General features: G+C 53.0%; 1 protein-coding gene across 1 annotated transcript; it reads left to right on the top strand.

The window, feature by feature from the left end:
• Nucleotides 1-1,070: 1,070 nt before the first annotated feature.
• On the top strand, nucleotides 1,071-15,073 carry LOC144113033 (docking protein 1-like). Its single transcript, XM_077645917.1, has 4 exons — nucleotides 1,071-1,286; nucleotides 1,400-1,579; nucleotides 1,711-1,885; nucleotides 14,558-15,073. Exons 1-4 carry the CDS (start codon nucleotides 1,224-1,226, stop codon nucleotides 15,019-15,021), a joined length of 882 nt encoding a protein of 293 aa, XP_077502043.1. The 5' UTR covers nucleotides 1,071-1,223; the 3' UTR covers nucleotides 15,022-15,073.
• The last annotated feature ends 136 nt before the right edge of the window (nucleotides 15,074-15,209 follow it).

The raw sequence follows: 15,209 nt of genomic DNA, 5'->3' as shown, positions 1-15,209 counted from the left end.
GACGCGAATGGGACAAAGCGGCACAGGGAAGTCTTCGAAGCGTTACATGCAACATGTGCGTACATGTACATCCCGACATGTACATCCCCCCCCAAGCAGCGCTTCCTTCGGGACCGTCCAGCGCCTTCCTTTCGCTGTCCTTATCAAGTCGTCACCGCAGCGATCACCTGCCACATCTCGCGAGCAACAGTGCAGTCGTGCGCGGTTACGCTGAACCCGCATGCACCTGTAGTCGGGTACTACTCAATAACGAAGCGGCTTTTTCCCGTCAAAGAACCCCCTTCCAGCCAATGGCGTCGCCCGATTCTCATGAGCCTGCTAGCATGACCCTGCTGGCAGACGTTTTTACTCCGAACGGCAATTGGATGGAGTTGTCCTTAGTGTCCTTTTAAGAATGGTAACGTGAGGGTCGTTGTTCAGATGCATAGAAGAAAACTTTCTCTTTTTCATTGTTAGGGTGACTGTGGCCGTCATTTGGTTGGCGATGTCCTCGTAGAAATTGCATTTTATTTATCGAACAAATAACGATTTGAGTGCCTGCGATGCGGGAATTCATATATGAAGCGTCCAACTCGTGGTGCTTTTGGCAAAAAATAGTTTCGTTTCCTTCACTGTGTGTGTGTGTTCGTGCGTGCGTGCGTGCGTGCGTGCGCGCGTGTGCGTGCGTGTGTGATATAGAGAGGGTAAGAGAGAGAGAGAGAGAGAGCGCCCTGTATCGTCGATATTTTGCTATTTTCAAGCCTGGGAGCTTCGTTTGACTGCGGCGCGCTTGGCCACGTGACCTTGCGCCGCCGCGCATGCGTGTTTGCGAAGGACCAAACACGCTCGTGAACTGGAGGCCGCTAAAATGTTTCGTCTGCTCCAGCACTCCGTCGTTGCCGTGCGGGCGTCCTTGATGGAGGCCGTGTGCGTTTTCGTAGCGTTGCCGTGTACTATTCCAAAACGAGCGCGACGCCGACTGCTCGCCGCCCTGTTCGGTGACGTGTTCGCCCACTTTACCCACTTGTTCGGCGGCGCCCGCAGCGCCGACGCGCGCGCGGCGCACACAGCGGAGCGGCGGGCAAATTTCAGAGGCACTTCCGCGATCGCGCCGATGGTGCCGGCGCGGCCGCCGCTGCTGCTGCAACGTCCACTGACGTTTCCATATCCGGAGGGTGTTTCCTCGTGCGGTCGCAGGCCGCGGCTGCTGCGCTCGCAGACGGGGCGCCGTGCACCATGGTGAGATGGACGGCGAGGAACCCGCCAAGACTGGCTACCTGCACGTCCTGCACCAGGGATTCCTCAAGGTAGTATCCACGTCGCGGCCCGGCAGCTTTTTGCTTGTCGTCGTTTCGCGTCGCGGCGGCGTGCCCGTGCGCTCGTTTAAAAGCTTCGGCGGCGCCCTTGTTTGCCTGTACAGAAGTCGTGGCTGCACAAGTACTGCGCCCTGTACGACAGCAGCCGGCACGGCGTGAAGCGGTTTGAGGTGTACGATTCGGAGGAGAGCTTCTCTCGCCATGCCCAGCAGAAGTGCATCACCTTGGAGGACTGCATTAAGGTCGTGCCCGCGTTGCAAAAGAACCAGCCCAATGTTTTCGAGGTGAGCAACTCTTAACCGTCAGTTGAGCGTGCTCTGCTGCGCCGCCATCGAAGTGGGATTCGCTTACCTGTTCCAACGAACGTGCGCGTTGCATTTTTTGCCCGGTTTATGGCAGCGAAGTTCCGTCGCAGGTGCACACCCGGACGCTCTGCCAGCACTTCTCGGCCGATTCCTTCGGCGAAATGACGCAGTGGATTGAAGCGATCAGGGGCGTCTCGTTTGGACAGCAGGCTGTCTCGAATCCAGCGACGCAGGACTCCCCCGTTGTCGAGGAGGAGAACACCCTGTACGGCTCGCTGGATGCTCGTAAGTGGTGCCTCGTGACATCGCAGCCAAGAGGCGTCGACAGTTTCCCCCGGAAACAGCCAGCTTTTGCTTTCGACAGCGGCGCACCGGGGTTTTGTGCCAAATCTAGTGCTGCCTTGTTAAATGTTGCATTCTTGTTAATTGTTGCAGCTGCAGAAAAGATGCAGCCCAGGGTATAGCGTATGACTAGTGTAGTAGGTTCCAAACTATTTGTTCGTTTTCAATAATCGTTCTTTGTAGTAGGTTATTTGCACTCCAGGGATCAAGGCTCACCACCGTTAGCATGTCAAACCAACTCTCCCAGCCTGTGAGTGGAATCGGCGGGGGAGTGCTTAAGTACTGTGTTGTGTTGTATGGCCAAGCGGCTGAGGCTGCCATATGCCAAACATACCTTCGACTTCTGCGGCTGATAGCATTTCGACTTGTGGGAAACTCATGGAAGTAGCGGTTGAAGGGGAGGGGGGGGGGGTGTATTTTCCCGCAACAAATTCCTCGCTTGGGTACGGGAAGATGGAAGGACGTTTTCCCCTACTCCTAAATTCATCCGTACACTAAGCACGGTTTATTTCAGATAAATTGAGAGCAGAGTTTTCTTTCACTTTCCTTCTTGCATACGTGCCATTAAGTTCAAGGGCCCATTAGTCGGCAAAAAAGAAGGAAATAATGGGGCCACCACGACAGCCAGCTGCTGCACTGTCCGTAATTTCGCAGCAGTATCCCTGAGCTGCCTTGCTGCCGAGTTCAAGCAAGCATCTTGCGCTGTCTTCTGCCCTGTGGCACTGCAGTAGTGGGATAATCCGTATTGCTTTTGTGTCGCAGCAAGCCGGCGGGTGCAGTAGGAGCCTCGTAATAAAGAAACGCTCTGTGGCGAAGTAATAGACGTAGCGAATTGAACTTGCTTCACTTGGAAAGACCCCGTTGAACCAATGTATTTCGTTTCACTCGTGTAGTCCAAGAACACCTTTCCTGTCGTAACAAGTCAGCATATTCCCTTTTCCCAACGAGAGACGCTAACCGGCCTCTTCGTGCACGTCGCCACACTAGCTGCGTTTTCGCGGACAGAGCAGAAATGGAATGCGAGGCGGCTTCGGTCTCCCGGATAATTGAGGTTTATTTTATGCGGGGGAACAAGTGGCTCCCGAGAATTAGGCGTTGCTCAGGTGAGTGCAGTAACACCCTACTTATCAGAATTGAGAATGCCCACCAGCGATCACCACCAGGCTGCACATGTCTTTCCCCCTTGTGTACTTCGAGCAGCAGGTAACCGTACCGATACACCGTTTACTCCTGTCCGCAACTGGAGTTGTCCGCTGTGATTCAGTACGGTATATCCTGAATGCGCCTCCTGCGTCCGGTGTCGACGCACTGTGGAGCGGAACAGAGAGCACTCGAGCAGTGGCTCATAGAAACAAAAGTTATCTGCAATCATGCTGTGACGTCACCGCACCTTGCCCGGTTGACCATATACCATACCATGAATTGAGACCACAAGGCTCAAGAAGCGACGGCCGCCAAGATAGAAAGAGACGCCCAGTTCGCGTATACCGTTTGCTGGGTAAAGCGAAGAACAGGGCGTAGAATACGGATGGGATATACCTCCTGTGAATGTGTGATCCTATGTCTGGCGTCGGTATTGTGCGCTTGGACCCTGCATCATGGGCATCGACAGCACATCGTGCCCCTTTCAGCCGCGTGCTGTCTCGAAACAGTTTTATTTGCAGAATGCGCGCTCTGCGTCGCCTTCTTTTGTGCAAACGTGTTGATAATCACCTCCCCCCTTTTTTCTGAGAGAAGGAACTGCGGTGGCCTGCAAGTGAATGCTACACCCACTCTGAACACGCTGCGGTGCCCGCGTTGCCAATTCGTCGCACGCTGAGAAGCCAAGAGATGCCGGAAACTTGTTTCCGGGTCGCAGCGAAGGTTCGACTACTACTCAGTTGAGTTGAAATGAGCTGCAAGCAAAATTAGCTGCAGCTAAACTCATCGGACCTGGCGTATGAGGTTTTTCAAGTGTGGCTGAGTTCAGGAGTCTGCGTCTGACAGACGGTGCGGCTTCGATGACTCGTCCGGCCGTCACTCCTTCGGGCGTGGTTCTTCGCGCAGTGGTCGCGACTGCGTCGTCCGTCTTTGAAATCGTCGCGCCCTGGCCTCAGTCCATGACTGCCTGTCGGACGAAAGGAGATTTCCCGTACTCGCCGCAGCTTTTCGTCGCCGGTGGCCTCTTTTCGAGTGCTTGTCGCAGTGCGCTTCTTCTGGGACGTGATTTACGAGTGAGCCGTGGGTCGCGAAGTGGACGAGAGGGTGCGCTCGAGCAGTGCTAGCGCGTGCCCTCTGTTCCTGGCTGGAAGCCTTTGGTCGAGGCGGAAGTTCCGCCTTGCGGCCCCTTATCGCGCCGGATTTCTTCCGCCGATATCGGCGCCCGCTGCCAGGAAGTGACGGCAGCCTTGTAGCCGCTGGTGCTCGCTGTGCACTGGCTGCGTCTGTGCAGTGGTGAAACGCTCGAGACAGAGCGCTGGCTTGAACAGGGCGGGAATATATGTTATTGTAAGCGAATACTTTAAGTAATAGTGGTTCCGGCGTGGAAAAAATAAAAAAAGCAGTTTCTTACAGACGTTCTCTTGAGATAGCACGAAAGAGAGATTCGCACTGCACGGACCATAAGAGCTGTTTCAGACGTCGTTAGCATCCTGTGTATGGGAAAACGCCAATGTTCCAAAAATAGAACACGAAAAAAAAATGCTTCGTCATATTTAATATGGCTGCATTTTTTTTTCACGGTTTTGCACGCGTCGGGGGCTTGCTGTAGGCAAGCAGCATGGCCTCCGACCAGCCGCAAGGCAGCGAGGACTGCAGAGCAGCGGTGGCTGTCCGCAGGTGGACGCCGCTGTGAAGAATCCAAGCTGCAGCAGCTTATAGGACCGCAGGAAACTGCTGCAGGGCAGCAGCGCGGCGGGGGACGCTGAATAGCGCCGTTTCCGGCGGCATGTAGAGGTTCTTCACGCACAAGTGACATCGGGCAGCTGGCGCCACGAGGTCCGGTGGCGGTACGAGTGACGCGGGATGCAAACCTGAGAGGGCCGCTGGCAGCAACGTGGCGGAATCGCTAGTGACCGCCATGTTTAGCGGCGAGAAGGCACACCAGTGTGCTCGAAGTGGACGAAGAGCAGCATGCATGCAGGAGGGCCGCTTCCGATTATGGTGGGGCAATGAAAAAGATTGAAAAATGAAATGCCCCAGCCCGTGTCACTAGGTGTAACGGGCTTAGGGTACGACACAGCCGCCGCCGTCGGTATCCGCTGTGCCGGCTGCTGGTGGGTTGCAGGAACGCAGAAAAATGGGCCGTCGCTGCCGCAGCTAACGATAATGGCCCGAAGTTCTTCATATAGGCGTAGACGACTACGCGGCCCTCGGAGGCCTACGCCGCCTAAGCGGCGGGCGGCCGGTGGAGAAGCCGTATAGAAGGGGCGCGAGGGCGCCGGGCGGCGCGGGAAGGCGCAGGAGCAGCAGCTAGAGACATCCGCTCTCCTCGGAGGTCCAGACGGGGATGACCGGAAAGGCCGCTTTCAACCAAGCCTGGTGACTTTATCCTGTTGTCTTTCGGCGCGTCCCCTTGCCGACGTGCTCCCCTGACGCCATATTTTTTTGCAAACAGGGAGAGGTCTGTTGGCTCATGCGACGCCACACCTCCACTATCGCCATGGGATCTCCATTCAGTGATTCGGATGACAAGGTCGCATCATCCTCGGCAGTACGCTCTGCTCTAACTGCGCCATAAACAGTGCACACAATAAACCCGTCCAACAGTGCGCATATTGCTGGCGGCGAGCGGTGCGGCCTATATGCAGCAGCCGAAACGAAAGCTACCGGCGGCTGGACATTGAAGACATCGGCTGTCGCTTCGTTTACGAAGTTCTCGCAAATAACTCCGGCATCTGCTTAAGCGACCTCAGCTCCACAGAGCATCCGGAGCTTTTGAAGGCTGAGGCGGCCGCAGTGGCCGCGGATATCAAGAATGTCCGAGCGCCGAGGAGTCGGCAGTGTCGTCATTAAGCAATTAGCTACTGGTGCGGCAGCTGTCATCGCCGAGCTACCGTAACGACTGGTGAGACTGACATGTACGAATGTATTTAAATTTTGTAATAATATAACACGCCGAGCGGCGCATTTGCTAATGTGAAGGCTGGTGCAGCATTACGTAGCCGCAGGTGTTTTCCTCTGCCTTCTCCGAAGCGTGACTATACGAGGTGCACGAAAGCAACGTTTGTCGCTCAACGGTACGGAATGCTGTCTTAATAGTAGCTGTGATAAGTCCTCGTACTCATTTAGCTGTCGAACGCTTCCTTCACGCGTAATCAGGTTAGTATTGGTACTGATAGAATTCTTGCTACTGTGAATTGTCTATCAAAAGGAGACCGATGACGCAGTACGTCCGTGCAGCTTGGCTCTGAGTATCATACACGGAGGCATGAAATAGCGCTCACTGCTCTAGCGTTGGGTAAAATGCCGTACAAGCCAACAAAAAAAAAGCATCACAAGTGCGTGCCGAGGCATGCACTTTGTCCGAAGAGCACTTAAAGGGGCACTTGGAGTTTCCATGCTGCTGCGCATTTGTAAATCGAGGCACCCCCAAAAAGTGGTAGGGTTTTAAAGTAGTTAAAGCAAACAGACGTGCGAAAGCATGTGTTCATTTTTCGTCTCTTCTTTCTAGCATCGACTGTGGCGTTTTGTTCCTGCGTGGAACAAGGAGAACGCAATCGAGCAACCAGCCGCGCCGACTCTGGAGACAACTCTGTTCATTTCAGTTCGCGCGCTGCGCAACTACGCCGCTAGCCAAGATATTGGGGCTGTGTCGCATTCTGTAGATAACCTGTGAAAAACACAGAAACACAGTGGCCAGCCGTGACACCCCTCCCCACCCGCACAGGGAAGGCACCATACACAGGACGCACGGCGAATACCGCAAACAGGGTCTAGATTTTGCGCTTTTTCGCACTGGCGGTGTTTTCGGCTCACAAGTGGGGAGCGTCGAAGCATCTGGCACATCCAGTGCTGAATCCTTGCTTGGTGGAGCCTCATGCTCTACGGCACCGCATTAGTGATGTCTTCATCCAGGGTCGGTCACCACACAAGGTTTCGAGCTACTACTTTCATTTTGCAAATACCAGGGTGGCATTCATGGAGTAGGTGCAGCACTTTTGTGGTTGCATGGTACTAGGGATAACCACTCGTGAGCCCAGCAGGACGCAGTTCTCTTGCAAGCTCAGTTGCGTAGCGCGATTGGCATATGGTTTTAGCGTAGGGTCACGCAGCTCTGTTCCAGCCTACAGTGCCTCCCGAACCTTGATAGCACAGGGTGCTTAGAGGTAGCTTCAACCACTACAGACGGCAACAAGACATTTGGGTAAGCACCTTCAAGCATGATTACTTCCGCTGGCTTATCGACGGAGTGTGCACAAACAGGAAGCGGCAGCCGGCTCAGTCAGCGTTTGCAATGCTAGCTCCGGGTCTGTACTTAAGCTTGTAGTTGTAGGCGCCCAACATCAATACCCAGTGCAGCACTCGCGGAGAGCACGTTTCCGGCACAGGTTTGTCAGCGGCGAGCAGGCCCAGCGAAGACTTGTGGTCGGTCACTGCCTCGAACTCTCGTCCCGATGCGTACTGGCGAAGCTTGGTCACTCCAAACACAAGAGCCAGTGCTTCCTTGTCCAAATGACTGTAGTTGCGCTCAGCTGGCGCGATACTTCTTGAGGCGAAAGCGATCGGACGCTCGGCACCCGTGTCCTCACGTTGAGCCAGCACAGGGCCCACTCTATACGGTGATGCATCGCAAATCAGCACCAAGGGCTCCACGGGGTCACAATGTGCCGAAACAGCAGCAGACGCCAGTAACTCCTTGCTCTGCCGAAACGCACGCTCTTGGTCAGCACCCCATATCCACGCTGTCTCGGCTCCACGCAGCTGATTCAGGGGATAAAGTCTATAGAGTGGACAGACTTGGCAGAAATCGCCGGTAGAAATTTACGAGCCCCAAATAACTTTGTAGTGATTTCATATCACTGGGCTTCGGGGCCTTCAGCACGGCCTCAGTCTTCTCTGGATTAGGGTGGAAACCAGCCGACGTGACAACGTGGCCCAGGCATTCCACCTGCGGATCCATGAAGCTACATTTGTCGAGCTTCAGCTTCGGTCCGGCTTCCTTCAAGCGATGCAGTACTCGGGTCAAGTTCTCAAGGGGATCCTTATCATTGCGCCCGGTCACTAGGACGTCATCAAAGTATACAACCACGTGTCCTCTAGAAAATCGACGGTGCTGACGTATTGCCGAAAGGCAGGCGAGTGTATTGGTACAGCCCCCTTGGCGTGTTGATGGTCAGCAGCTTCGAGGTTGCTTCGTCCAGTTTCCCTTGCAAGTATAGGCATCTTTGAGGTCGAGTTTGGTGAAGTTTTCACCTCCACTCAGTCTGGGGAAGAGATCCTCTGCACGCGGTATCGGATACTTTTCGGGCACAGTCACAGGGTTTACTGTGACCTTGAAATCACCGCAGATTGGAATCTGTCCATTGCGCTTAGAGATAGGCACAATGGGTGCAGCCCACTCTGATGTTTTTACCGGTTGTAGCATCCAATACGTTCCATACGCAGCAGTTCCTCGTTCACACGATCGATCATCGCGAACGGCACAGGTCTAAGCTTGAAAAACATCGCCTTAGCGTTGTCTTGAATGGTGATTCTTGCAGCCACACCTCTGAGGGTTCCAAGTTCATCATCAAAAACACTGGAGTACTCAGCCAGTACATCCTGGAGCGACAAACTGCTCTCTTGAATCGCACAATTCCAAGCCAAGGCCCTTCATCCAACCGCTCCCCATGATGGACGGTAAACCACCAGAAACAATGTGCAGCACCTCCTCGCACTTACGGTTCTCAAGCTGTACAGTCACAGGCAGACTTCCTAGCACAGGAGACAGCTCACCAGAGTAGCTCTTCAGCATAGCAGTTGATGCCTTCAGACGCAACGACGGAAACTTGCGGTGAAATGTATCCTCGGACACGACGGATGCACTTGCTCCCGTGTCAACCTCCATTAGCAGGGAAGTTCCGTTCACAGCGACTTCCACACGGTATGGCTGAGCCACTTCTGCACTCCCTTGCACAGTCCACATTTCGTACACTTGGGGTGCATCCAGCCGCTTTTGAGTTTCGTCATACCCGGTATCGTTTACGGCATGCAGATTGTTTTCTTCACAAACGGCGGCGCCGATCCTCTGGTGTTCGTCTCCCCTTGCAGACACGAGAGAGATAGTCCTTGAGCTTGCAGTCGGGGCGCAGACTATTTAAGTGTCTGCACTGCGTCGCCAGATGCTCGCCACCGCGGCGAAAACACAAAATGGCCGCTTCCCGGTTCGGCTTCCTCAGCTCCGCAGAGTCACGTGACACAGCGTTGGTCGGCGCGACAAACGGGGCGGGCGCCATTGAAAACGCTTGCGAGTCCTTGCTTGCCGCCTCCATCGCGATGACGGTTTAAAGGCGAAAGCCTTTATAGGCTCGTGACTCGCCAGCGGGGATGTTCGCACAAAAGTGTCACACTATAGCTGTCAATCAAATGTGGTTGAGGTGCCCACCGATATTTCGAGATCTGAGAGCTACTGCTTCCTTTCCTCAAAAACCTTTCGTGAAAACACATGCTTTCGCATTCCTCCACGTAAGCAGACAAGTGTCCTCACAGTTAATTAGTAATCAGTCAATTAGTTAATTGGTAAATTAGTAATACTAGTGGTTGGTGTAGTATGTCGTAACTGGGAACTCAGTATACGATAGTGCACTGCGAATGCCCAAGGCGCCAGCAGACAATGCACCTGCGTGTGACGTCAGTGAGTGGCGCCACCATCGTTCGAGAGGAGCACTTCCCAGGCAATCTTGCTAGGCGCCTCCTGAACGCTGATCTTTTAGGATGGCGCCTAAACGCTCTCCTGTGTCTCCAGGAACCAAACGTGTGCGCGCTAATGAACGTTAGCGAAAGTGCCGTGAAGCGAACAATTGTGTAGTCTTTAATCAACATCTTCACCGCACATCAGCGACATCAAGCAGCAACACCGCGCTAAAGGCTTTCGCTTCACCGCACTTTAGGTCAAGAAAGTGCCCCCTGAATTTTTTTCTTCGCCATGTCTAGCGTCAAGTCCGGCTGTTCCAACAGTCGTCTCTGAACAGCTTCATCATTAATCCCCGCAACGATGCGATCACGCAGCATTCTCTCGCAAAAGGTGCCAAACCCGCAGTCGTCAGCTAGCTTGTTCAGGGATGCAAAGTAGTCGGCCGCAGCTTCACCCGCCTGACGTGTTCTAGAGTTGAACATGAATGTGGCAACAACTTCCGACAGTTTTGGCGAGAAATGCGCTTCCGCGAAGATTAAAAATGGTGGTCAAACTTGCCTCGCATGGCTTCACGGGCACCGGCAGTTTCCGAAGCAGAGTGTATGTGGCCGGGCCACAACACGTGAGCAAGGCAGCTCCTTGCTCGTCATCCGGTACGTCGTTGGCTATGAAGAACTGTACGGCTCGCTCTCGATATGGGGAACTTGCGCTGAAGTTTGCGGTGCCGATTGCAGCGCCATAACACACTGCCTAGCGAGAAGAGCAAGCAGTTTTGGGTGGTACTCTTAGTACTTTTCCGCGCCACCTTCAGGCGCTTATTGGCGTGAGCCTCCGCGCTCTGTCGAAGGCGCACGTGCTGTGCGTCAGCTATCTGGGCTACACCGAGAGAAGCTAGGCAATGAATGCTGTCAGCCAGACGCGGGTATCTAATCGCGCAGAATGTGTTCTCGCGTTTGCAGCGGCCCAAGCGGCTGACAAAAGCAGTTTTGAGTCACCGAATGGAACAATTGCAGTGCCACATTGGCAGCGCAGGTTCCCCATTTTTCCCAGCTCGTTTGCGCGTCGAATGGCTCCAGCTTGCCGACGCCTGGCATTTCCCAAGTACAGGAACGCAGCCCAAGGCAGCAACGGCGCTAGAAACAGCCTGCAGCAGTGTGAGCAGCTCAACGCGTTTACCTCGTCGCCATCGGGACGCTTTGTTCCCGTGTGGAACAAGGAGAACGCAAGCGAGCAACCAGCCACGCCGACTCCGGAGACAACTCTGTTTCAGTTCGCGCGCTCCGCAACTGCGCCGCTAGCGAAGAGACGGGGCGGTGTCGCTATCTGTATATAGATAACCTGTGAAAAACACAAACACAGTGGTCAACCACTACATCGACATGGCACGCAACCGCGTTTCTCGCTCTTCATCTTCACACCCTCGCTCCACTTGGTGGCACCTGGCGCGACGCTCCTCCGAACTTACCGGAGCTTCCTCCCGTTGGCTGCAGCTTGCGCGACGCTCCTCCGAAGTAACCCCAACTTACCCGAGTTACTCCGAGGCTTTACACAAGATTCTTGGTCGGATTTGACCCCGCTAAGTATAGTGCTTTGGCACTAAAACGGAACCACGAGGGCATGCGAAGCGCAAACCGCGAACCCCGCAAAGCACCACGATATAGCGAAACGGAACTGGCTGACCTGTGGTGCTGCTAAGTATAGGTTTTCTTTCGTTCCCAACATTTAGGTTGTCTTTCTTCCATCTGCTTTGTGTGATACAAGTGCACTCAGGGTTTCAAGACGAAAATCACTTCAATATTCAAACGTCGGCCTCAGAGACCCGCGGTTTTCGGGCATTTCGTCATCCCGCTTCTACTTCCGAGATTGGGCTGTGGCGGCGATACCTGTATTTTAGTTCTTGATCTTTTCTGCCGTACAAGAGCTTTGTTTTAAGTAAAGTGGCGTTTTTGTTATAAGGAGCTGATATTTTTTCGATGCAAGCCACTTTCAATTTCTCCTCAGTGCCCTTTTAACGACCAGCGGTTATCTTGCCTTCGCATCACATGCGAACTACTGTGTCATTAACACGCCCTTTTTCCCTGATACGCTCTGCCCTCTTCATGTTTCCTAAAGTTACACTCATTTTCCTTTCCATAGTTCGCTGTGTTGTCCTCAATTTAATTTGAACCCTATTCGTAAGCCTCCACGTTTCTGCCCCATTGATGAGTACAGGTAAAATACATCTGTGATATATTTTTCTCTACGGATATTGGTGACCTGGCTCTCATATTCTGAGAAAACCTGTCAAATGCACTCCACCCGATTCTTATTCCTCTAGTTATTTGTCTCTTGTAATCCGGATGTGCGGTCAAGTACTACCTGCCCTATGCAGACGTATTCCCTTACCACTTACATCGCCTCGCTACCAATTGTGAACTGCTGTTTCTTTCCGAGACTGTTGAACATTTTTGGCTTTGTCCATATTAATTTTTAGGCCCACCGTTCTGCTCTGCCTGTCTAACTCATTGATAATGCTTTGCATTTCATCCCCTGAGTGACTTAGCAAGGCAGTGTCGCCATCGAATCGCAGTACTAAGGTATTTTTATTAATTCATCCCAATCCAGACCTCTGAATACCACCTGTAAACAAATTGTTAATAGCATTGGCGAGATCGCGTCTCTCTGCTTGACACCCTCCCTTAGTGGAATTTTATTCCTAACTTTATAGAGGACTTGTGGCTGTGCAGCCGTTATAGATATTTTTCAATACTTTGACATAAGGCTTCTGCACCCTGATTCCGTAATGCCTGCATGGCTGCTGAGGTTTCTACTGAGTCAAATGCTTTCTCATAATTTACGAAGGCTATGTTTAGGGGTTTGTTATATCCTACGCATTTCTCTATCACCTGATTGATAGCGTGAATATGGTCTATTGTTGAGTATCATGATACGAAACCCTGCCTGATCACACGGTTGATTAAAGTCTAAGGTTATCCTCGCTTTATTAGCGATTACTTTAGTAAATACCTTGTAGGCAACGGACAGTAAGCTTATCGGCATGCAATTTTTCATGTCCTTGACGTCTCCTTTCGTATGCATTAAGGTGATATTAGCGTTCTTCCAAGCTTCCGGTACGCTCGAGGTCTAAATGCATTGCGTATACAGGGTATGACGTGTTTTAGTGCAAAATCACTACTCCTGACGTACCAACCCCGAGCAAGAAACTCGTAATTTTCTGTTGTCTTGAGTTCCGAAATAACCCGAGTAAGCTTGGGTAAGTTGATGAGTGGAGCGTCGCGCCAGCTGTACCCAATAGAAGACAGGTGGCAGCTAAATTAATGATTGGTCGAGGCGATAGGTTTCTCGGGATGAGCAACATGGGTCGCACAGTCCCTACGGGTGGTTTTGACAGGAACAGCCAGCTGCCAGTGCGGTGGTGCATCTCTTCACCGCTGCGCCACTCGGCTGGTAGTGGTATGAAGACTCACCGCGATCTATGAGCGTTAAGTATAGAGATTGACCAATTCAGCATATATGGGCATTAACCCACTAAATATATCACGTCATACCCTTAAGGCGGAGCTTAAGTTTTCCCCCAAGTGAAGAATGCACACATGCTTTCGCACGTCTACTCGGTTTAACTACGTTAAACCCATACCACTTTGTTTCTAGCACAATCTCTTCACCGTCCTTCAACAAATCTGCTGTTACCTGATCCTCACCAGCTGCTTCCTTCTTTGCATTGCCCCTAAGGCTTTCTTTACTTCCTCTTTCATTATTGGCCGGATGGCTCACTGTTTAGTGCTTTTGCCTCCCTCATTAACGTCCTGATTGCATTGACTACTGTATAGATTTGTGCAGAACTCTCCGGCTACTTTAAGGATCTTATCCGTATTGCTAACGTCCCTGCCCTCTTTGTATCTCAAAGCATAAATATGATTTTTGCCTACGCCTAGTGTCCTCTTCACCGCTTTTAGGCTACAGCATACTCAACTCTCTCCATGCTAAACTTCCTTGTATCGGTTACCTTGCGCTTATCGATTATCTTTGATAGCTCTGCCAGTGTCTGCTGGGATATAGGCTTTCATGCTTTGGCATACGTCTCTTAATCAAATATTTCGTCTCCTGAGAGACCTTGCCGGTATCCTGTCTTAACATTCTACCGCCTACTTCTACATGCGTGCGCCATAATGATAGCTGTGAGATTGTCGTTCATTGCCTGAGCATCAAGATCATCGTCCTCAGTCAAAGCCGAATATTTGTTGTACAACGAAACCCTTAACTCCTCTACTTTCCCTCTTATCGCTAACTCATTGATGTGCTTCCGCCTCACTAGTTTCTTCCATTCCCTTTTCTAGTCTAGGCTAATTCGCGGCCTTATCATCCTATATGGTCGCTACGACGCACCTTTCAGAGGACCTCCACATCCTGCACGATGCCAGGGTGACCGCACAGTATGAAGTTATTTCATTTGATGTCGGTTAGTCGTTATTGGCATGATCTTTATTTTTTTTGTTTTTTATGTGTGTCTGCTGAGGAAACAGCGCGGAATAGGGACACGGACCGGACGAAGGCAAAAAGACACAGCGCGATTTATTCCAACGGATGAGTGATAGTGATCCCCCATCTGTATGTTCTTGGTCTTGTGTGTATTATTCCTGAACACCGCTCCTGGTTATATAAAGGGCATCTATTCGAATGAACGGCCAGTTTTAAGACCGAGCTGCGTCTTTCTGCCTTCGTACCGACTCCACGCTGTTGAACGCGGGGAAGACCATCGGAACAGCCCGGCGTGCGTCGTCACCATGTGCTTCCTCGCGCAGCGCACGTGTTCCGGGTGCGTGCCCTGCCCACGGAGGCCGGCGAGCGGTGCGGCCTTCTGCACGGCTCCTTCTTCCTGCTGGTCGGACCCCGGGGCGTGACGTTGGCTGAGCGGGGGCCGCAGGGCTCGCTGGGGCCCGCCCTGCTCTGGTGGCCCTACTACAGCATCCGGCGCTACGGCCTGCTGGCCGGCACTTTCTCGCTGGAGGCTGGCCGCAAGGCTGCGTCCGGCGAGGGCCTCTTCAGCTGGCACGCCGCCGACGCCGAGGACATCTTCCGCGCCGTCGCCTCCTGCGTGCGTGCCTCGGCCGACGGCTCGGCGCTGCTCGACCAGCTCGAGCAACACTGCTACGAGAACGTGCCCATGTCTCCGGCGCCGGCTGCCGACGAAGACGCCGTGCCGCACGTGCGCCGCAACGGCGCCGAGTACGCCGTGGTGCACAAGCCCGGCCGACTCTTTCAGTAAAGAATTCTCGCTGGGCGTCCTCCTTCTCCCAGCCGCTGTTCTTGAAAAACCACTGGTGAAGCTGCTCTGAGCAAAATGCGGGCGTGACGTGAAGGGCCTCCAGGCTCGAACACATCATGGCTGCACGCGCGGAAATGCCCCGCGACACCTGCTCGGCGGTCGTTCCGCGGAAAAATCGAACAGAGTTC

This window comes from Amblyomma americanum, chromosome 1 (assembly GCF_052857255.1).
Source record: "Amblyomma americanum isolate KBUSLIRL-KWMA chromosome 1, ASM5285725v1, whole genome shotgun sequence".
NCBI classification, from domain to species: Eukaryota; Metazoa; Arthropoda; class Arachnida; order Ixodida; family Ixodidae; genus Amblyomma; species Amblyomma americanum.
The sequence above is the reverse complement of the archived record's forward strand: the minus strand, read 5'-3'. Positions and strand labels throughout refer to the sequence as shown.